The sequence below is a fragment of the Lampetra planeri genome, chromosome 14 (genome assembly GCF_965212315.1).
Source record: "Lampetra planeri chromosome 14, kcLamPlan1.2.h2, whole genome shotgun sequence".
Classification (NCBI taxonomy): Eukaryota; Metazoa; Chordata; class Hyperoartia; order Petromyzontiformes; family Petromyzontidae; genus Lampetra; species Lampetra planeri.
The window spans coordinates 154,641-178,107 of NC_136120.1; the positions used below are offsets into that span (position 1 = coordinate 154,641).

Here is a 23,467-nt window from a genome sequence, read left to right on the forward strand (position 1 = left end):
AGACGGCGGAAGAAGCCTAGGACCCTGGACCAAGCCCTCCAGCCCTTATCAGGGCTAGGGTTCAGAGTAACCAGTGGTCGGGAGACATCTCCCTAGGTCCAGTCAGAGGACACTGAAAGAGCGGGATATTAAGTAGCCTGTAGGGTACGGGGGCTTGTACGTTCTGAGTGTAACGGGTGAGGGGACCGTATACCCCTCAGTGCATAGGGACTGTGTTAATAAGACGAATAAAAGTGTGTGCTACAAAAGACGTTGAAGAGTCCGTCTGTACAACACTACATCTGCATAATACAGAGATCCCAATTGTGGTTGCTCGTGCAGTAAAAAAACGACTGCTCGCAAGAGGTGCCTGGATGACTCAGGGGTCACAGCATAGAACTGGCACTGCCTGGTTTAAAATGCAGACAGCCACCCGTGATTAAGCTGGGTTCTCGAGTGCAGTGTGTTTGTTGGTCTTGGTCAGTCACCAAATACTACACTAAACACTTTATATTAAAATTGTTTTTTTCACGTGATTAATCAAAACGTCAGTTCTGAGAATTCAACGTTTTTTTGTTAATTCCATACGACGATAAAACAAATTCTGTACGTATGTATAGAAGCTGAACTTCTTTCACACCGTATGTAGCCCCACGGCGCTAAATCAGAGGTGCAGGAAAGTGCTGCAGACCGAGTCTGGATAAGAGGTCACTTTATGGGGAGCTCAGTTTTCCGATGTCACTTCCTGTGCCTCTTCTCTAACTTGCGGTGATGCTCTGCTCCGAGAGCTTTCCGATTGGATACTTCATCTCGTGATATATTATGAGATGAAGTAATTTATTCCTCGACCAGATTAAAATTGGGAAAAGACTAAGGCTGGGCTACCCGATTGTTTTAGTAATCGATTACTCCACTTGTTAGTGTGCGATTACTCGACTAATCGGATAATATGAAAATAGTTCGGAGAAAGAAAAAAAAACTCACCTCCGTTCTACGTGTGCCTCTGGCCGGGAGATCATGGACGGGGCTTGGTGACGTCACTGGCCTCATCAGGCGCATCGGGATGGGCGTGGCTTGTTTGGGGGGGGTTTCCAGCCTTTGAGGGGCAGAATGTTGGGAGTGGCAGCCAGTTAAGGATAATAGACTGACAACAAAAATAATTTATTCCAAAATGTTTACAAACACCATTTCCCCTCAACAACTGGGTCTACAGCGAATTACGCTTGCCATGTTTACGGTGGAGATCAAAAAAGGAGGCTACAATTACACACGCCGGAAGGTGTCAATGACTACAGCTTCTGAATAATGTCGTTTCACTACAAATTGAGTAGTGCGCACCCCAAAAATAACGAATTTGCACCTTAAATTGCTAGTGACGCGGAGAAGCCAGTGATTGCTAAATGACATACTTTCTCACCTATTTTTTTATTGATGAAATGAGAACGTGTCCCAAAGATCAAGGGACGTGCATGTTCTTTCTAAGAAATAAATTCCCTTAAACGTATTGGACGTGCCGGCTTATTTTTGGTTCATTACGAGTCAGCACGGCTCCCTAAATTTACCAATTAATACAATGTAGTTACATGCATTGTGAATAGAATCAAACCCATCTCTTTAAAACTGGACTGCGACGTCGGCATGATGTCTCAAGTCTTTTTTTCCCCTTGCTGGAGACAGGGAATGTTGAGGAATTGAATATACAGCCAGAAGGTGGCACAACACACAGACGCATTGTGGAGCGATACAGCACAATCATGAAAATCCCCCAAAAATACCTACGCAATAGTAACCTCTGTATACGGACAACATGTGAAAGGTTTCAATTAAAACTCTTTGCAGACAGAAACGCGTCAATACTATCACTGTACGAACCGGTATCAACTGATAAAATTACATGATATATATATTCATACATTTGGAATGGTGTAGATGTTACAAGGAAAGGTATAACATATCGTTTGCATTCATTCGGAATTACACCAGTTAGTGATATATACTGCACTTTAAATGACTTAAGTTTTGTTTTAATTTTGTTTCCTCTTTTCGCTAATGAGCCAGAATTTTGACAGAAGCTCTAAACTGCCATGGACTCGGGAGACCCATTTACATAGACATATATTTGTCTATCATCTCTCAACCACCCACAAAAAAAATCCAATTAGCATTAACTCCCAGCAGCTGGTAGGCATTGACAAAACTTAAGTCACACTGTTGCATAACTCTCTTAGCCAACAATCTCACGTTTCCCAAATAATCTCCATCGCCATCGTTTTGAATGTCAAAGTGAGCCACCAGTTGCCGCACTATAATGTGCTACCTCCATAAGTCAAATGATTTGCAAATCCCTGCCCTGAATGAGGGCCCATTCACTGAAACGTGGTCACATTGCATATTTTACTCTCATACGGCCGGGTTAACAGCAAACGCAGCGACTTTTTTGCGTACAGTGATCCACGTGTACCTTTTGACAGTTTGGGTTTGTGTACCGTGTTGATTTTGGCAAACATTGGGGCCCCGATTCGTGCAGAATTTGGCATTTTTGGCAAGAATTTCCTTTGCGGCACGCCACGAGGATGCCACGGAACGGTGGCAAACGATCACAGAATGGGTGACCACGACCTCTCAATGCCTCCCCTCAAACCCAGCACAATCCAAAGCCTCGAGCGTGATTGACGCTATTTCCCCATGAACAGCGTTGACCCGCGTTTATGACAACAGGTTTCCGCAACTGGGGGGGGGGGGCGAAGGGGGTGGGATATTTTTGCTATTGTTGGCTCCACGCTTAACCCAACCTAATCCGGGAGCCCAGTGGCGGAATGGATTCGTACGGTGATTGTAAAGAAATTGCCCCAACCTTGGATTGGAGAGAAAAAAAATTGTAATGGTGCTGATTTCATGCAGTCACTCCGCCTACATGAATCGGGACTGATTGGCATTTGCCTCCACATATGTGCCTACACATGTGTATATGTGCAGGCAGTTTCGAGCGGAAAGTATCTTATAATATATATACATATAACTTGCAAGTGTACGTCCGTCATGCTCTGTATCTCGCAAAACGATACGTCGTACGGGAAAAACATGAAAACTTTAATTTGTCTTTGTTGTATTTTACCAGGTAAGGTCGACTGAGCTATTTAGCTTTTTTCATAAGCGAACTGACCACAAGTGAAAGCTCAACGAAGTGGCTTATCGTATGGAACTTGATAGCAGCCAAATACTCTAAACGCGTGATGTTGATTCTGAATGTGGAGAGAAAAACTGGAGAATAACGGAGGGAAATCCACATCATCACAGGGAGAACAAGCAAACTCCACATATACAGACATCAGGGTCGGGATCGAACCCACGACCCCCTGTATACCAGGCGAGGTAGTTAACATTTCACCACCATGGCGGTTTCTGTTGGCGAGGACATACACGCAACATTGTCGCCTTTCCGAATTACCAACATTTTCCCACCCAAAATTTGTTGGAAAGTCATGCCCAATACAAACCAATGGGAGTTCAACATCTTCCGTGAGATTGACTCGCGTTCCTTTGGAAGAACCCTCCGAAAGTTGGGTTTCCCCATCGATTTACATTTAAACCAGTCACCTACGACGCCATCGTCCCCTTGAAAGTGACATCTGCCTACGGGGCTATGCGATCCCGTGATGAACATCATCGCACATAATAGCAAATCTGTTTGCGACAACACACGCGCTGGTAAGGGCACGGTGAAGTTCAATCCCACGGAAAATGCGTGGGCAGTGCTAGAACTCTATATATGTGTGAGAGAGAAAATAACTATTGGTGCAAGCGTTGCACATATGGTTAGCACCTTAAAGCACTACATTTTATATATATGTTGAATTCATGGTTTTCTTCTTTCAAGAGAGGGTGGACTGCTGCCACCTTTAACCAATGTTTACACAATACAGTATTACATCGCTTCTCCAACTCGATTGGGAATGAGGTGTAGGCGGAGACGTCACAAGGTTCAGATATGCGAATATTGAAAGAACATGACATACCCCTTGCACAAACACTCCACTGGGCGCGAATGGTTAACTGCTCAGGGCGGATGGATATGTGGCGATTGGATATGTAACGTTACACTGCACAACAGTGGTAGTACCAGCAGCCCATAGGGGGCCCTAACCAGAAATAATGGTTGGGTGTGCCACCAACAAACATTATATGTTAGGCAAACTGAAAAGCTTAATTGTATCGTATGTGTGTTGAACTTCTTTCGCACCAACCACGCTCATCAGAGGTATCACAGTTATGTTAAATAATGTAACCATTCGAATAATTACAATTACCATGTGTTTACTAGTGTTATTCAAACGACGAGCGTATGATTATGAAGATATGAGTTTGAGCTCATGCGATATTTGGTGCACATCTTGAGTTTATCCAAGCATTGGCTGCCCCTTGGGCTACTTATGGCCCTCATCATTTGCTTCATTTGCTTCTGCCTTGCGCCCCCACTGCTGTCGAGCAACATCAGACGGTGCCTCTACTTGAGTTAAAATATTTAAGTCAGAAGGCCAAGCCAAGGCAAATTGTATATTTTTTTTGTTAAAAACCCACACAAATCAGGGCACGAGTTATATGTTCTACAAGTCTCCATAATATATAAATGTGCAATGAGTAAAGGTCACTGCCAGAGACTTCCGTGTGTGGCTTGCTTGTCCTCAGAAAAATAAACTACCGTGTGATTAATAGGCATATTTCTCGTATTGAAGGAGTTAAACAATTAATGTTGAATCTGAATGAATTAGAACTGTAATAATAATAATAAAAATTATATCGTGCCCTATACGCCGAGGTGTGTCAGAGAACTTTATAACATCTCTTCTCAAACACGTGAAAGGGCACCCCCAGTGGTGGCTGTCTCTGTAGTCACAAGGTGACTCAGCATCTGGCCTGCATTAGTCTTGCCTACATTAGTCTTGTCAATTGGGCATTAGTCTTGTCAGTGGCTGCCAGTGACTACTATGTATAAACCCAATTGAGTAACTTGGACACAATGGCTCACTCTTGTGAACGATATCGGAAGATCTTTAACGTCCACTGAGGCAGATGGCACGTAGAATTACTATGGTTTTTAGACGCGCAGTAAACTATTTCGATCTTTATTTGACCAGGTAAGGCCCACCGAACAATATAGCCCTTGTTTTTGGAAGCGACCTGGCCACATCACAAATGAGAGCTCAACGAAGTGGCTTATCATGTGGAAATATAAAGTAGCCAAATACTCGAAATGTTTCTAAATGGAGGGAAAAGTGGAGGACCCGGAGACAAATCCACACGAGCACGGGGAGAACGTGCAAACTCCAAATATACAGGCGTCAGGGTCGGGATCGAACCCACGACGTCCTGTATACCCGGGCGAGGTAGTTAACATCTCGCCAGCGTGGTACCCCAACAATAATCAGGGCGGCCAGCTGGATTCGAACCAGAAGCTCGATACCGCGTGGCTGCGCCACCGCTGCATTCAAAGGGAGCCACGTAACACGGCCAACAGACGGCAGTTTGGGTAATTTTTTTGGGCGGTGGTGGGTGGTAGGATGTCACATAATAAAAATCCCTCACTGCACCACAGACACAGTGATGGATTATGTAAATGAAGGGGTACGAGGTTGGCCACTTCATTCGTTGGGAGTGAAATGTTTGGGAATGAGAGCCGAGAGAAAATGACCAAAGGGCATTTGTTTTTTTGAGCAGTGTGCAAATTTGGGAGTTAACCCTACTCAGCTTTGTAATTAATACACACTTTGAGTATCTTATAAATGGAAATATCAACCCAGAATCTAATTACAGGTTATAAACACACTTAAAACTTATGCCATATTCTCTGGATGATAAGATGCATTTTCCTCCCTATATTTTAAAGCTAAATCCTTGTCAAGCACACATAAATCCCCACACAGTATTGTGTGACCATAGAAGTTTGCCAAATAATTATGGAGAGTCCACATGCAATGTCGAAATGAGTACGCTGGCATGCACGCAGACAAACTCGTGAACCTCATCATCCATTGTCGATCCATTGCTGGATGAACAATCTCCCAAACCGCAGTCAACTTTCACAATCCTGTAGTGTAATAATCCACCTGCACACGTGCACCGATTCCATCCCTCTATCTCCTCCACTGACGTTTTATCTGATGCAATGTGTATTGGTTGCCACTCCATCATCGTTCTTGTTAAACTCGCCAGCCTTTAATCGCGTCACAACGATGGCCTCTGCAATCTCACAGGTGATGGGGTAAAAGTGTTATTCTTAAACATAGCCATGTTCTATCATAGATAGGAATCGTTCCAAACATAGTTGCCCAGAAGTGTTGGGAGAGGGCTGGCAAACCTGTACAAATTTTACAGATTTTCACCAGAACTGCAGCAATAACAGGATTCAAAGGAAAATAAGTTTCATCTATAAAGGTGTAGTGACGCAGTGCTGACTGCTTTACACCAGCTGCAACTGCAGATAGACAGCGCACACGCCGTTGAGCACATACACGGTGTGTGTGCCGGGAGGGGGGGGGTGGAACTGAGGCAAGGGTCACGGTAGACCTCGTGGGGGAGGCCCCTGGAATCCTATGGTGGGATCGGGTCGTACGGCAGCGTGGTCGTGAGAGAGAGGGGGCCAGAGTTGGTGGCGGTGGAAAGGTGGAAAAGTAATAAAGGAATGACGGTGCCCCCTGCGACTACCTTGTCTCCGACTGAGTGTGTGCGCCGCACGCCACCCGCACACACACACAAGCCTCGCTGAGGAAGAAGAGACCTACGACACTACAAAGGCATGTTCGATAGGCTAAAAACACTAAGCCACGAATCACAAGTAAAGCCAAGAAAGGTTTGGAATTGTCACAATGGAGCATTCCTCACACCGATTCTGTTAACTCTGGTGGGATTGTTTTCTTTACAAGCATACTGGGATAAATTTTATGTCATGGGAAATCTACACAGTTATGCACTGTGTAATGCTGTCGCGAAATTTTTTTGAAGTACAAAAAACATTCTGAAACAACTATGTAAGCCCCCTTTTTACAGCTTGGTACATTTTAAGAGCCTTGAGGTGCTGAGAAATTGCCAGGCAGCCGGCAGGAAACCGGAGTCACATTCACGCGGACGATAACGAAAGGCTTCATATGGGATGTTTATCAGAACATTTAATTGTTGTTGCGGTCTCACCGGCGAGATGTCAATGCCATTCAAGTGGAAATTGGACTAAGAACATACGTAGCATATACGGCGCATGTTCAAATTCTGCCATTTGGAGAAATGCCAAACACGTAGTGGTGATGATCAAAAGATCAAACCAATTTGACAATCTTATTCGGTCATGCATTTGGTAAAGACTGAATAGAAACTTTATCAAAGCATTGAATGCTTATTAGGGATGAGTTTTCAGATTGAAATAATTTGGGTGACATGTGAATACTAAAAAAAAAGCATGGAAGTGACAAACCAATTATGTAATTGTGTGTGGTGTCATACCTTCTGATCAACCAGAAAAAAATGTAAAATTGCTGTATCTTGTCTTGGTCCGATTTTCAAATGTTACTTAGGATTTATCCGAAAATCAGAGACACATCCCCGATGCTTATTTCGATAATATTCAAGAGAGCGTCAAAGGTGGTGGGCCAGGTTTATACTCAGAACACAAAAAAACGTTAACTTCTTTTCAACCATTTTTGTTATGAAGCTGTGATTAGTCACCCGAGTACATTAATCTAGTAAACATTGTATAAAACGACTACTTTTTTGTGGTCAATTACTTGGAACACATTTTTTTTTTAATAAAAGGCAGTGTAACGCCCCCCATTTTAGAAGAGAGCATACGGGGGGGATTGAAATTGCAGAAATTTGTCTGGGAATTGAACTCGAAACTCAAGATTCATAGCACAGCACAAACCGCTGCACCACCATTCCAACCACAAAATCCATAAGTAATTGAATGTACAAGTTAAATTATTATTTGTAACGTACAATAAATGCATATTGCACATTTTTCTCCAATAAATAGTTGTACGGGATAACTTACAAAGAAACACCTGTACACGGCGCAGTTGACAAGTCGTGTACAAATATATTTAATGCCCAACAGTGAACTCCAAACAGAGTTCACCATATAACAACCAATAATACGATGTACAACAAAATATAACAACGAAATATAACAACGAAATATAACAACGAAATAATGATATGCAACAGAATGTGAATCTACTGCTGGATGAAGGCCTCTCAAATTCCGTCACCAACCCTCTTCATCCGCCTAGCGCCTGCACGCGGGATGATTTCATCATTCACAGTAACTTGAAAGCCAATGGGGGGGGGGAAACAGGGGAAACAATTATGACTTGCACGAAAACAAAAACCACGCAAGGAATACCATTTAATACGTAGGCTTTCGCGACCAATATTATCCAGAATAGGTTTGTTTGGGTGTGCTGTACTGGGAACGAATTGACGTGTTTTTGTTTACATGATAAACCTAACTCGTGGGCTGTCGGGCGGTTGCGGTTTTAACGACACATTTATATTCACCTGATCTTACCCAACAAAACCTCTAGATGGTTAATATCATTTAACTTATGCTGCTGGAATGTACAAAAAAAAAACGCCCATCTCAGAACACAAGCACGGCACGACAAAACCAAAATGGCCAGCCCTCAGCCACGAAATGGCAATGGGAGACAAAAAAATAAAATACATTATTCTTTAGTACAAAAAAAATTACTCGCCTGCTTGCGCCCTTCTCTGGGTTCACTTTTCGGCACACACGCACACAGTAATTCAATGCAATAACGCACGTGACCCTGTGCCAGCACACACACACGCCGACATTGTCACTAATTCAAAAGAAAAGTAACGTTATTTTAACGTTTGTACCATTGTGGTTGTCACGCCAAGACAATATCAGTCGTCGCCATTAGGTGGATTCTGTATCGGGCTCCTAAAGCCTAATCGCCCCCACAAACCACCCTTGCAGCGGATATTTGCCGAATAGACAAATTTATGGCTCGCTGATAATTGCTCTTTTCCATCGAATTTTTCCTGCCTCAGTTCAGTTCTGCAGTTTATTTCGAAGTACCCTGTGAGCTATGAAGCCCTTAAGTCGGATTCCATCAATATAAAACACACCGTTTCCGTGACAGACGTAATGCAGATAAAAAATAATAATACAAATGAGCAACTTAAAAAAAGGGAAGAAATCATATAATTTAAAATATGAAATGTATCTTTTTAAAAGTTTCGAGATAATTAAGGAATCAAAAAAGTGCAAGATTAGGCATAAAAAGTTCCAGTGGTAAAACCACACCCGTTTCCCAAGTCACACTAAATTAAAATCTCTAATCGTATCTTGCACAATCCCATCTCTGTCATATACAATAGTTTGTTCAATAAATGTAGCATTAATGTCGCATTCCAATAAAATTTGCATACACAATACACATAAAATTTCCACATTCACGATTTGATGCAAGTGCCGAACGTAACGAATCTATACTTATTGATAAATCATTGCATTGTCACATACCTACGTCATATATTATGATAAATATAATATAAAATCAACCGTGCGAATGTTTGTATACTGTGACAAATGTGTAGTGACATCTGATATGTCACTGAATGGTGCCGGCCCAGAAGGGTCGTGCCGTTCGATGTTCCTACATTGTGGACAGCACCGTTTGGGATAGTACGAGCACCACGCACAGCGTGTGTTGGGGGCTCCCCCGAGGGGGAGGGGGTGAGTGTCAGCCCAGGGGCAGGATTGCCCCGGGCCGTGGCACTCTGGTTGACCCCGTAGACACGTGATCCGGAATATCCACAGGGGACCTCAGGTTGGGGGACTAGTGGGTGATCACGTGTCCGGGGAGAGCTCTTGAGAGGGATCGGAGGGAATGAGAACGCTCGAGAAGGCGGGCGGGGCTGAGGGCGGAGCGGCCCCGACCGCAGAGGGATAGAAGGCGGGTCCCTGAGAGGGACCGCGGGCTTTTCGTTCTACAAGCTGGAAGCTCTGCGTCTCAAGCTGGAAGCACTTCGTCCTACGAGGGATCACGTGGTCGGAGACCAGAGTGAGGGTCTGACCCTTCGTAGCAGTAACTCCCCTGTATAGTGTAGTTAGCTCGGTGGTCACCACCCTAGGTTGTATCTGGTAAAGGGGCAGTTACCCCTTTGTGTTACGGTGTTACAATAAAAGTGTTGCCTCTAAAAGGAACAACGTCTGCGACTCAGTTGGACTCACTACAAATGTATAAAGCTCTATAATTTGGTTAGATGTTGTGGTGACATGGTTAGCACACCGGACTGACAATCTGGAGGTCGCCAGTTCATACTCCAGGCGTGACAGTTGAAACAATTGGCACGTTCCTTAAAATTCACATTTTAGCGATGCATTTCAGCAGAATGGCCAGAGCAATATTGTACAAAGACTCCTCTACTTACGAATATTCGACTTACGAACTTTGAGAGATACGAACAAACCTGTTTTCATGTGGAACAAAAAATTTTGCATTTAGAAGAAAATAAAATGGCACAAAGTGGGCTCACAGCATTAATTTCAAACCATTCACGACAGTACATGTATACTGTAGATAAGCCTACGCATAACCATAATTGCACGTTAGATGCACAGAGCTCAAAATGAACAAATGTGTAATAGATTAAACACCCACCAAACTATTATGAATTATTTAGAATACCATCTTCTTGGTCAAGAAATGCAATACATTTTTTAATACTTTTCTTTGCCACTTTATCATAGTTTTTATGCTATGAACCTCTATAATACTTACATTTCCTCAGAAGACAAAATAAAATTCCACTTTGTAAATGTATTTACATTACCCACATTCTCTCGTCATTTCTTTGACTATCAAGACGAGTGATGAGTACAATTTACATATCGCAGCAATTAAAATAACTTCGAATTATTGTAAATGCATGCCCACATTCTCACCTAACAGACAATTAAAGATTGACATGAACATCATGGGTGAATGATGAATTCCAAGCAATTCAATTTCATATAAAAATTGTCAAAATCCTAAACGTACTAATTAACAAACAAAAATTTCTCAGCAACCATGATCTATCCACTCCAGCATAAAAGCCACCCCCAACCAATCCATAATCATCTTTCACGGTCCTGTGATGTCACAATGCTTCGTCTCTCTGGTGCACGTGCTCTTGGGTTTGTCTTCTTCTTTGGCTGCCACGAAGCCCCCCCGACTTCCAGCCGTGTATATCCGGTCCGAGCCCCACTTGTGTTAAACAGTCGATATGACGTCTCTACATTTCATGTGTTCCCTAACCTGTGTCTTCCTTTTTCTGTCACTCAGTGTACCTCTCCGACATGTTTTTTTTTGCTGCGCGCTTTACAGCTTCCGTTCCATTTCATTTAAAAGCATCCACCGCTGTGTTGGAGAGCAAATCCACAACATTTCCAATTACTCAAGATTGTAAATGTTGTGGATTTGCTCTTCAACACACGGGTGTGCTGTACTAGTAACGAATTGGCATGTTCTGTTTACGTGACAAAGCTTACTCATTAGCTGTTGGGTGGTAGCGGGTTTAACGACACATTTATATATTTACGCGATCTAATCCAAAAAGCCTGTATTATGGATGATACGTGTTAAACTAAGCAAACTTTTGTTAAATCAAAGTAACAATTTCAACAGCTTTTGCTCCAGGGTATGTTCAGCATAATACAGGTAGGAACAATATGTTCCACACTGCCCACCAGGGATTTTTTGTCTGTATGTCAGAGGAGGGGCCTAAGGGAGGGGGGTCAGGGGAGGGGCCTTAGGATATTGGGGGCGGGTCAGGGGAGGGGCCTGATGGGGCGTCAGCAGAGGGGCCTGAGGGAGGGGGGGAGGGGCCTAAGGGAAAGGGGGTGGGGGGAGGGGCCTAAGGGAGGGGGGTAAGGGGAGGGGCCGATAGTTAAGGGGGTTGGCTACCTGCCTGGCTGCCAGCGTGGTGAGGATGTAGCTCAGTGGGAGAACGCACGCTTTGCATGTGTGAGGGACCGGGTTCAATCCCCGGCATCTCCATGTTGGAAGCTTTTATTTAATTTATGTTTCCAACAAAGGTTGATTTCCAAAAACACGTTCCTTCGGAGTGGGCAGGTAGGAACTTGGTTGGACAGCGCCTTCGTGCACGACAGACAAATATGCACGACAGACAAATAATCCCTGGTGGGCAGTGTGGAACCTGTTGTTCCTACCTGTATAAAAGATAACTTGACTTGAGGTAGCCAGGCAGCCAGCCAGGTAGCCAGCCCCCTTAACTATTGCCCCCTCCCCCTTGCTTAGGCCCCTCCCCTTACTCCCCCCCCCCCCCCTCAGGCCCCTCCCCTGACCCCCCTCCCTCAGGCCCCTCCCCTGACCCTCCTCCCTTAGGCACCTCCCCTTTCCGTACCTGGTAGTCGGTCTCCACCAATCAAAGAGCTGTTTATATGATATATATATATTTATGCACGACAGACAAATAAGCCCTGGTGGGCAGTGGAACATATTGTTCCTACCTGTATTAATTGGATGTATCCATGTCCCTGTAATCGGGGTGCACGTGAACTCTCGTAAATATTACCCGATATGAACGATACCTTCGGATGAATTTGTCTTGATTTCCGGAACTTGCTGTTTGTATAACTAGCGATGCACACAGTGGTCAAATGGTTTACTTAAACATTTGGAGATGAAAACAAGTGCTTAGAAGTATCCAAAACACTTTTTTATTTCCGAATTAAAAATTTCCAAGAATAAATAAATTGGGAAAGCATTATAGTATCCATCCACATGTATTCTTGTTATTTCTTTTTGTTTCAAAGAAATACATTTTGCTTGGACTCTGTGTAAACACGATGTGTACAGGGCCCAGGGCCAACAGCAGAGTGAGTGGGGTGACAAGGGAGAGGAAGAAGCTGATGACGAAGTTTCACCCCGTACCGAGGTGGAACTGCGCCCAGGTAGAACCGGAATGGGGATGTAGCTCAGTGGTAGAGCACACGCTTCGCATGTGTGAGGCCCCGGGTTCAATCCCCGGCATCTCCACGAAGTGATGTTTTGTCAGTGGCCAATTTTACTCAAAGGAATATGCGTGGCCTGGACAAAATGCCTGCTTGTTTTCATTCATTATGGTTGCTGAGCACAGTTCCCAGAAGACCAACAATGTCATACGGTCAGCAATGATCAGCACTACAACCAAAGTTGTAGTCGATAAGAGTTAACATATTTATGGAAATTGGAATGATTAATAGATCCCTGGCATCTCCATGTTGGAACCTTTTAGTTAATTTATGTTTCTAACAAAGGTTGATTTCCAAAATCAATTGGCTGTGTCAATGTCCCTGTAATCGGGGTGCACATTAACTTTCGTAAATATTACCCTAAATGAACGATACCTTCGGATGAATTTCTGTTGATTTCAGGAACTTGCTATTTGTATAACTAGCGATGCACAGTTATCAAATGGTTTATTAAAAAATTTGGAGATGAAAACAAGTGCTTAAAAGTATGCAAAACACTTTTTTTTATTTCCGAATTTAAACACATTCCTGCAGAGGGAGCTGGTAGAAACGTTGGTTTGCTCAGTCAATGGCCAGGGTCAATGGCGGCGTGGTGTATTCCGCAAATATGCCCGACTGTGAGGGCTGGCACAAGCCAGCGTGAGTAGGTTAAACGTTGAGTTTTATCAGGGCACCACGGGCTGACCAGCTCCCTCCCCACCCAGCCCCACCCCTCCCACCCCCTCTCAAATTTAGCTTTCTCAGGAAGAACGTAATCAACCAGGTAGGGTGTTGACTGTTATATTATCCGACTCTCTGTTGTATTACATTACATTTCTAAGTATACTAGATTTGTGTTTCTATTTTCTTTATACCTGATGATGATTGCTTGTGTTGCAATCGAAACGTCGTATGCTAGTATTTAATTTATTATTTTATCTTTATACGTGGCTTTACCGAAATAACCAAAGAGTAGGAACAAGAGTTCCACATTGCCCACCAGGGATTATTTGTCTGTCTGTCGTGCATAGCCACGCCCTTGATTTGTATTTCATAGAGCGCTTCGGGCGGGCTCAGCACCACGTGACGCGTTGCCCCACGCAGCTTGCGCCTCATGACACGGATCGCACGAATGCGCTGTCCAACCAAGTCCCTACCTGCCCACTCCGAAGGAACGTGTTTAATATCCATTCCCATGCATGCAGCACACTGCAGCAAACATTTTTTAGGTCTGCTTGGGAAATACACCATTTCAGACACTTAGTACAATATCATTTACTATGTTGCATCTCAGCTTTACTTGTTCTCTCCATGTGTGTGTGCGTGTGGTCAATCGTTGGACCAGTGGTGCACACAGCACATTAAGAACTGTTCTTTTTTTAAGGAAAGCAGATGGAGCCAAGCCGACAGCTAAATTAGCAAGCTGCTGGCTACATACAGCACGTACGTTACATTTTCCGATTACGTAACATGCTGGATACACCACGTGTGAACAGATCCCCCGTTTAGCTACACTTATACCGTTGGGGCAAAGTGCTGTTAACGAGGACCTATGAAGGCCGGCAAAAGTGCACAAAAGCGCGGTGTGGCGAGTGGCACGGTCGGCCGCCTTTGTCGCCCCAATGTTTACACATTGAAGGCTGTGTTGACCTAGGGTCCTAGGTGAAGCCCAGGACTGCTTCATATATTCGTCATCGGTGTTGGCCGCGAACGGGAATTGAACGCAGATTGCCGGGTTCGGAACACAGTGTGCTAACCAGTACACTACCGCTCACCGCTACACTAAGCTTCGCGCTCATACAAACAGATGTGCACCAAAACAATGTACCATTTTTTTCTCATTGTTTCCCCCAAAAATATTCGTTACGTTGGTCAATTATGTTTGGAGATATTCGAGCAATAAACGTGACCAACAATTGTACCCATTCAAAAGCAGGATGAAATGCGATGCAGCACAGCACTGCGGTGATCAAAATCTGAAAATATACATCAGGGTACAGGCAAAAGCCATGGATGCACAATTAGACATATTGCAAGTGCAGTTATGATTTAAGTAAATCAAACAGTAGAGTTCTCAATCACTTTTAGCTTTTTTTTCTTATTGCAATAAAAACAAATAGTGTGTAACGACAAAAAACCTACAGGGTTCGATACTATTGTGCAAGGTTATTGCTTTAATTCTTTTGCGCACTTTGCGAATGTCAATGTTACGCACAATACACATGGCAATTGTCGTTTTGTTAAAGAAATATAAAGGTCCATGTGCATTTCATTACAATAGATTATTGCAATATATTTCATTATTGAAACAACAAAAATATCAGAAGCTAGGCATAAATGTGCCAGTATGTCCTTCACTATTCATTGGAGGGATAATACATGCGATCGAAATTAGGGATTTGTTGGACACAGTGTCTGCACTCAACAGACAGCCGGCGATGAGACAAAGACAGCAGGTGCTGCTCCAATGTTACTGTTCGTAGCAGTCACCCGGGCTGAAGGCGGCCCATTCAACCTCGAGTTCAGGCGACTTGCTCCGCCTGTACAACGCGCGCCAGCTCGCAAAGCCATGCCCGGAATTTCAACGACACCAAGTATGCAACTCTGTCATGGCTCCAGTGCCGGGCCCGGCTGGCAGGCAGGCTGGCTGGGGAACCGTGAGACAGGGCAAGCAGTTAATCTGAGTTTAGACGTGTCTTCAGACTGCTCTCTTCATGAGTTTTAGCAGCAGCGGCCGAACAACTGTTTCATAACTGGAGCCCTCCAATAGCAGGGATACAAAAATATTTGAATTGTTATGTAACTGATGGGCTAATGATTTTAGGATTTTTGGTTGTTTTAAATCAGATAACACTTGCATGGTACCAGTCTTAGACATTGCATTCGGTTGAATTTCTATCTTGAAATAAAAGCACAGGTTTGTGAACCTAAATACCTGTGTATATATTGTAACGGCGTATCCATGTGGTAAAACCATCACAATTTTAATTAAATGAAAATAAAGTACTTCCGTCAAAAACAACAAAATAGTCTTGTCCAATATAACTGCACAATTATTGATGCAAAAAAATTATTCTTTACAGCCAGAAATCAAGTTCTTTTCTATGAAAAACCAACCATGTGTTGCCTCCGAAACGTCGTGATTTTTGTTTTTATTTTATTTTACTTTCTGCGTGGCTTTACCGAAAGAACCTAAGAAGATGATTCCTTGCAGTCACGAAAGCTTCAAATCTAGAATCATGACAATGCAGTTACATAGGTGACCAAAGGGAATAGCATTGTCCATTAAATGTGTTTGCCTGATAAATAATACTTGGCATATGGCAATTACACAACTCCACTTGTCACTGCTGGTTAATATCCAAGTGGCTCCATTATAATCATTTAGCAACGGTAATTGCCAGACCACCTGGAGAATGTCAAATGTTGATGCATGAAAAAAAAATTAAGGCCATCTAAATGCGCATTTTCCAAGGATTAGTTGCCTTAAAATGTATAAAATACTGTAGGTTTAAATCCTGTAAAAGAGCTGTCCAAAAATATCATAACAGCTGTCAGTTTTAAACCATCACATATATGGTTGAGCGCACAATGGAATCAATCGGACAAACTGAATTCTTTGCAAACCACTGCCACAATATAGAGGATGCAACTCTTGCTCGTGATGCGCCTTTTGTCTTTGGATGGATGACAACTGCATTGAAATGGTAGAAATTCAAAATTCATTTTACATGTTTTTTATTATTTGTTACTCATACTTAAAAAAAAATCAAACCGGGTTTTCGCAGGTATCGGACACTCAGGAGGGCTTGATAACATATTTTGAATGTAAAGTGCATTTTCTGATAGTGAAACAATCCCTGATAGCGAAACAATCCCTGATATCGTCAATGTACGTGCAAAAAAACAACAACATACAGATTGGCAATTATATTATTATGATTAAAATAAATGACAGTGCAGTGTTATTCCACTTCACAATGAAGACCTTCCCATGCCATGTCGGTCACAGGTGTTGCTTGACCATACTTATCATTCCAGATCGGTGAGGGGGGTGAGCCTGGACTAGTTCAGATCTTACCCACCATGGATATTAACCATGGCTGGGAATCAAACTTAGGTAGTTGGCTCCATAGCGAAGTGCACAGAGTCGCTGTGCTATCACACCACTCTCTTAATTAAGATTAACTTCCACCATTATTGTGCTTCTCGTTTTTTTTACAATGTTGATACGAATCATGATTGAACGGTAGAGGGCATGCAATAATGACAAGTGACGTTCATTACTCCAGAAAGGGTGGCTCTCAAAAGCATTATGAAAGGTGAGGGAACAGAGGAGTTACACGGTGCAGGTTGAACTAAAAAGTCACATGATGTATTTTTCCAGTTCAAACCTATCTACCATTAGCATCAAAACCACCATGGCTTTTTATTACGTGTCCCTAGATATATTGTTACAGTAAGACGAGTCCAATAAGGTAAGGTTGCAAATAAGCCCAAGGTGGTTTGATAATCAAGATGGCTTTAAATGGCTTTAAATGTTGAATGAGTAGCTGAAAACAAACCACAACTTTAGTCCGAACCAAGCTCAGCCTTTAATCGCCATAAGAGGTCCAACAATGCTCTGTAACAAAACAGGCATCCTCATTTAGGGTTACGTGACAGTATAACCTGGTATCCAACTACATCTCAAACATTCTTTGTCACTATCATCGGTCAACGTTGTCTTAATCGTGAAAGCAGCAGTCACCATCCATAGCGATGGGAAGTTAAAAATTACCTGCGTATCAATTATGAAATGTACCCTGTTCAGATGTGGAGGTTTGTGTAGCGACATCGCCGGCTTCTTTTAGTGGTTGATCCGGTACTTCCAAGTCGATTGATGTGTTACTAGTCGAAAAATGGTGTTGCATGTGATAAAGTAATAAGGCCCAAAAATAAAAACAGGATATGGTTAAGGTTTAAATGTTTATGTATATATGTAGAAGTGCTAATGCTGTATTTGGTCATGGACTCACTCCAACTACAGTTTATGTCCATAATGAGATTTTTTGGGGTGAGATCGTGTAAATATATAAATGTGCCGTTAAACCCGCCACCACCCGACAAAGCCAATTAGTAAGATTTGTCATGTAAACAGAACATGCCAATTCGTTACTAGTACAGCTCACCGGTGTGTTGGAGAGCAAACCGACAACATTTACAATCCCAGTACAGTTTACGTGTGTGAGTAGTGAAAAGTGATGCATAAGAGTACACAATCATTGTGCACTGTGCGTGTGTTTTGACAGTACAAAATGTGTGTGCAAGGTGTGATCAAAACATTGTTACAGCCTATAAATGGTTCCTACGGACACCATCCACTTTTAACTTGTACTGCATATCGATTTTTCACAGTAAAAATGGTAAATTGCTTATATTTCCTTCCCAAAATGCAAAATACAAACTTGTTACTTAGCCATTTTGCACATTTCACAGTTATATTCACATTCTAACATTGTATCGTATGTAGGAAATCCATTAATTCAACAATATTATATTTCGCAACGGTTTACAAAAAAAGCTATTTGTCTTAAAGTGCTGAGTTACCAGACTGGAGTCGTTTTGTACAAGTTGACACATTCTTTGACATCCTTCTCGGTGTTGTATTGGTGTCACAACCACACTAACATTTAAAAGTTGCTTTAAAATCATATACAAACACTTCCAGAGTGGATATAAGATTTTATCCCATATGGCATAATTATATATTTTGACCACGAGTTGTTTTTCCCCCCCTGTATTATTGTCCTCCCTATGCCATCCCAATAGAAATCCTGTTGATTCAACTGGACAACGTGGGGGGGGGGTCCCTATCAGCCACAATAAACTCCAGGAGGCCATCTCCCATAATCACCCAGGTTTCCCTGAGGGACACAGTGGGGACCCTTATTCCATTCCATCACAAAACACCAGAATTCCCAGGAAAGTGAAATTAAACACGTGTATAGGTGCACGGGTGAGTGTGTGAGTGTGTGAGTGCGTGTGTGGGTGAGTGGGTTAGTGAGTTGGTGGGTGGGTGGTTGGTTGGTGGGTGGACGTGTGGGTGGGTGGACATGTGGGTGTGTGAGTGGGCGGGTGGGTTGGTGAGTGGGCGGGTGGGTTGGTGAGTGGGCGGGTTGGTTGGTGAGTGGGTCGGTTGGTTGGTGAGTGGGTTGGTTGGTGAGTGGGTTGGTTGGTGAGTGGGTTGGTTGGTGAGTGGGTTGGTTGGTGAGTGGGTTGGTTGGCGAGTGGGTTGGTTGGCGAGTGGGTTGGTTGGCGAGTGGGTTGGTTGGCGAGTGGGTTGGTTGGCGAGTGGGTTGGTTGGCGAGTGGGTTGGTTGGCGAGTGGGTTGGTTGGCGAGTGGGTTGGTTGGCGAGTGGGTTGGTTGGCGAGTGGGTTGGGTGGCGAGTGGGTTGGGTGGCGAGTGGGTTGGGTGGCGAGTGGGTTGGCTGGTGAGTGGGTGGGTGTGTGAGTGGGTTGGTTAGTGAGTGGGTTGGTTGGTGAGTGGGTTGGTTGGTGAGTGGGTTGGTTGGTGAGTGGGTTGGTTGGTGAGTGGGTTGGTTGGTGAGTGGAGTGGGTTGGTTGGTGAGTGGGTTGGTTAGTGGGTGGGTAGGTTGGTGAGTGAGTGGGTGGGTGAGTGGGTGAATAGGTGAGCGGGTGGGTGAGCGGGTGGGTGAATTAATAGGTGGGTGTCTGGTTGGATTGACGAGTTGATGGATGAGTGGGTGGGTGCGTCACCATTACCTCCACACTTGTCCGAGCTGCAGTATGTGCAGCACACTCTGCCAGGCCCAGAGACACACTCGGCACACCAGATGGCTTGGCCTCCTCGACCTGGCAGTGCCGAGCCCCACGGAGAGTCCCGCCGCCGCGTAGTCCAGCACGAACCACCTGAAGCTGACCGCCTGCACGGCGAGCGACGGGGCTAGCACCAAGAAGAGAGTGAGTCCGAACCACCACACGTCCCGGCGGGCATAATAGTCGGCGGCCAGCCACAGGTCGGTGCCAACATCCGACAAGAGCACCAGCACGGCCGTTACCACCCAGGCGAAATCCTCGGCGGTCGAGCAGGTGTCGTCCTCGACGTCGCCGGCGGCGTCGGGGTCAAAGTCGGCAGCTCCATCGCCGCCGCCGCCGGCAGCAGCAGCACGGCGGCGGCCACGGCGAAGGCCGAGCCGGCGCCTGAGCAACGAGCGCAGGCATTCGCTCTCGCAGCCGCAGTAACAGGAGAGCGAGTCGCAGCAGTGGCACATGTGGAACGCGCTGCTGCCCTGGTGGTGCTGGGAGTCCGTGGCGCCGCCGCCGCCGCCACCTCCAGCAGCAGCATCTATTCCAGCACCACGGACAGCGCCAGAGTTGGGGTTGTGAAGCTGCGAGAAGCCAGCCCGACCACCGCCGCCGCCTTTGTTGCTGCTGCCGCCGCCTCCCCCAATGCCTCCTAATCCCCCTCGTCCTTCCACGGCAATGACGCCGCCGCCGCCGCCGCTGCCCGATCCTCCGATAATACCGCCGCAGCCGCCGCCGCCGCCACAACCACCACCGCTGCCGCCGTACCCAACTCCATCCGACTTCGCGGCCATTTTAACTCCACACCGACACCGGCGCCTCCTCTTCCGTTAAGGGCTCCGGAAGAGGCAGCCCGCTCGGTCCCCCCCACACTGCCCCCCCCTTCACCCACCATCCACACTGCCCCCCCATCCACCCACCATCCACACCTCCTCCCCCCATCCACCATCCCCCCACCCACCATCCACACCCCCCCATCCACCCACCATCCACACCTCCTCCCCCCATCCACCTTCCACACCCCCCCATCCACCCACCATACACACCTCCTCCCCCCATCTACCATACACACCCCCTCATCCACCCACGATCCACACCTCCCCCCACCCACCATCCACACTGCCCCTCCATCCATCCACCATCCACACCTCCTCTCCCCATCCATCCACCCACCAACCACACACCCCCCCATCCACCCACCATCCACACCCACCCATCCACCCACCATCTACTCCCACATCCACCCACCATTCACACTGCCCCCCCCATCCACACCTCCTCCCCCCATCCACCATCCACACCCCCCCCCATCCACCCACCATCCACACACACCCCCCATCCACACCCCCATCCACCCACCATCCACACTGCCCCCCATCCACCCACCATCCACACCCCCATCCACCCACCATCCACACTGCCCCCCATCCACCCACCATCCACACCCCCATCCACCCACCATCCACACTGCCCCACATCCACCCACCATCCACACCCACATCCACCCACCATCCACACTGACACCCCATCCACCCACCATCCACACTGCCCCCCCATCCACTCACCATCTACACCTCCTCCCCCCATCCACCATTCACACCCCCTCATCCACCCACGATCCACACCTCCTCCCCCCATCCACCATCCACACTCCCCCATCCACCCAAAATCCACACCTCCTCCCCCCATCTACCCACCAACCACACACACCCCCCATCCACCCACCATCCACACCCACATCCACACACCATCCACACTGCCCCCTCATCCACCCACCATCCACACTACCCCCCATCCACCCACCATCCACACCCACATCCACCCACCATCCACACTGCCCCCCCCATCCACCCACCATCCACACTGCCTCCCATCCACCCACCATCCACACCTCCTCCCCCCATCCACCCACCATCCACACTGCCCCCCATCCACCCACCATCCACACCTCCTCCCCCCATCCACCCACCATCCACACTGCCCCCCATCCACCCACCATCCACACCTCCTCCCCCCATCCACCCACCATCCACACTGCCCCCCATCCACCCACCATCCACACCTCCTCCCCCCACCCACCCACCAACCACGCCCACATCCACCTACCATCCACACTGCCCCCCCATCCACCCACCATCCACCCTGCCCCCCCATCCACCCACCATCCACACCTCCTCCCCCCATCCACCATCCACACCCCCCCATCCACCCACCATCCACACCCCCCCCCCATCCACCCACCATCCACACCTCCTCCCCCCATCCACCTTCCACACCCCCCCATCCACCCACCATACACACCTCCTCCCCCCATCTACCATACACACCCCCTCATCCACCCACGATCCACACCTCCCCCCACCCACCATCCACACTGCCCCTCCATCCATCCACACCTCCTCTCCCCATCCACCCACCAACCACACACCCCCCCATCCACCCACCATCCACACCCCCCCCATCCACCCACCATCTACTCCCACATCCACCCACCATTCACACTGCCCCCCCCCCCATCCACTCCTCCTCCCCCCATCCACCATCCACACACCCTTATCCACCCACCATCCACACCTCCTCCCCCCATCCACCATCCACACCCCCCCCCCCCCATCCACCCACCATCCACACACACCCCCCATCCACACCCCCATCCACCCACCATCCACACTGCCCCCCATCCACCCACCATCCACACCCCCATCCACCCACCATCCACACTGCCCCCCATCCACCCACCATCCACACCCCCATCCACCCACCATCCACACTGCCCCCCATCCACCCACCATCCACACCCACATCCACCCACCATCCACACTGACCCCCCATCCACCCACCCACCATCCACACTGCCCCCCCATCCACTCACCATCTACACCTCCTCCCCCCATCCACCATTCACACCCCCTCATCCACCCACGATCCACACCTCCTCCCCCCATCCACCATCCACACCCCCCCATCCACCCACCATCCACACCTCCTCCCCCCATCCACCCACCAACCACACACACCCCCCCTCCACCCACCATCCACACCCACATCCACCCACCATCCACACTGCCCCCCCATCCACCCAACATCCACACTGCCTCCCATCCACCCACCATCCACACCTCCTCCCCCCATCCACCCACCATCCACACTGCCCCCCATCCACCCACCATCCACACCTCCTCCCCCCACCCACCCACCAACCACACCCACATCCACCCACCATCCACACTGCCCCCCCATCCACCCAACATCCACACTGCCTCCCATCCACCCACCATCCACACCTCCTCCCCCCATCCACCCACCATCCACCCACCATCCACACTGCCCCCCATCCACCCACCATCCACACCTCCTCCCCCCACCCACCCACCAACCACACCCACATCCACCTACCATCCACACTGCCCCCCCATCCACCCACCATCCACACTGCCCCCCCATCCACCCACCATCCACATCCCCCCCCATCCACCCACCATCCACACCCCCCCATCCACCCACCATCCACACTCACATCCACCCACCATCCACACTGCCCCCCCCCCCCATCCACACCTCCTCCCCCCATTCACCATCCACAAACCCTCATCTACCCACCATCCACACCTCCTCAACCCATCCACCATCCACACCCCCCCCCCATCCACCCACCATCCACACCCC

The 23,467-nt window shown here is 47.0% G+C and overlaps 1 protein-coding gene and 1 non-coding gene across 2 annotated transcripts in view; one reads left to right on the top strand and one right to left on the bottom strand.

Annotated features, from left to right (window-relative positions):
• Positions 1–20,608, bottom strand: part of XKR6 (XK related 6) — a 64,515-nt gene extending 43,907 nt beyond the window's left edge. Inside the window, exon 1 of the mRNA XM_078600362.1 lies at positions 19,760–20,608. Coding sequence (XP_078456488.1) covers positions 19,760–20,595 — 836 coding nt within the window. The 5' untranslated portion in view covers positions 20,596–20,608. The remainder of the gene's footprint in view (positions 1–19,759) is intronic.
• TRNAA-CGC (transfer RNA alanine (anticodon CGC)) lies at positions 12,969–13,040 on the top strand. Its single transcript has one exon. It is a non-coding gene; the product is annotated as a tRNA-Ala (tRNA).
• Positions 20,609–23,467: the final 2,859 nt, after the last annotated feature.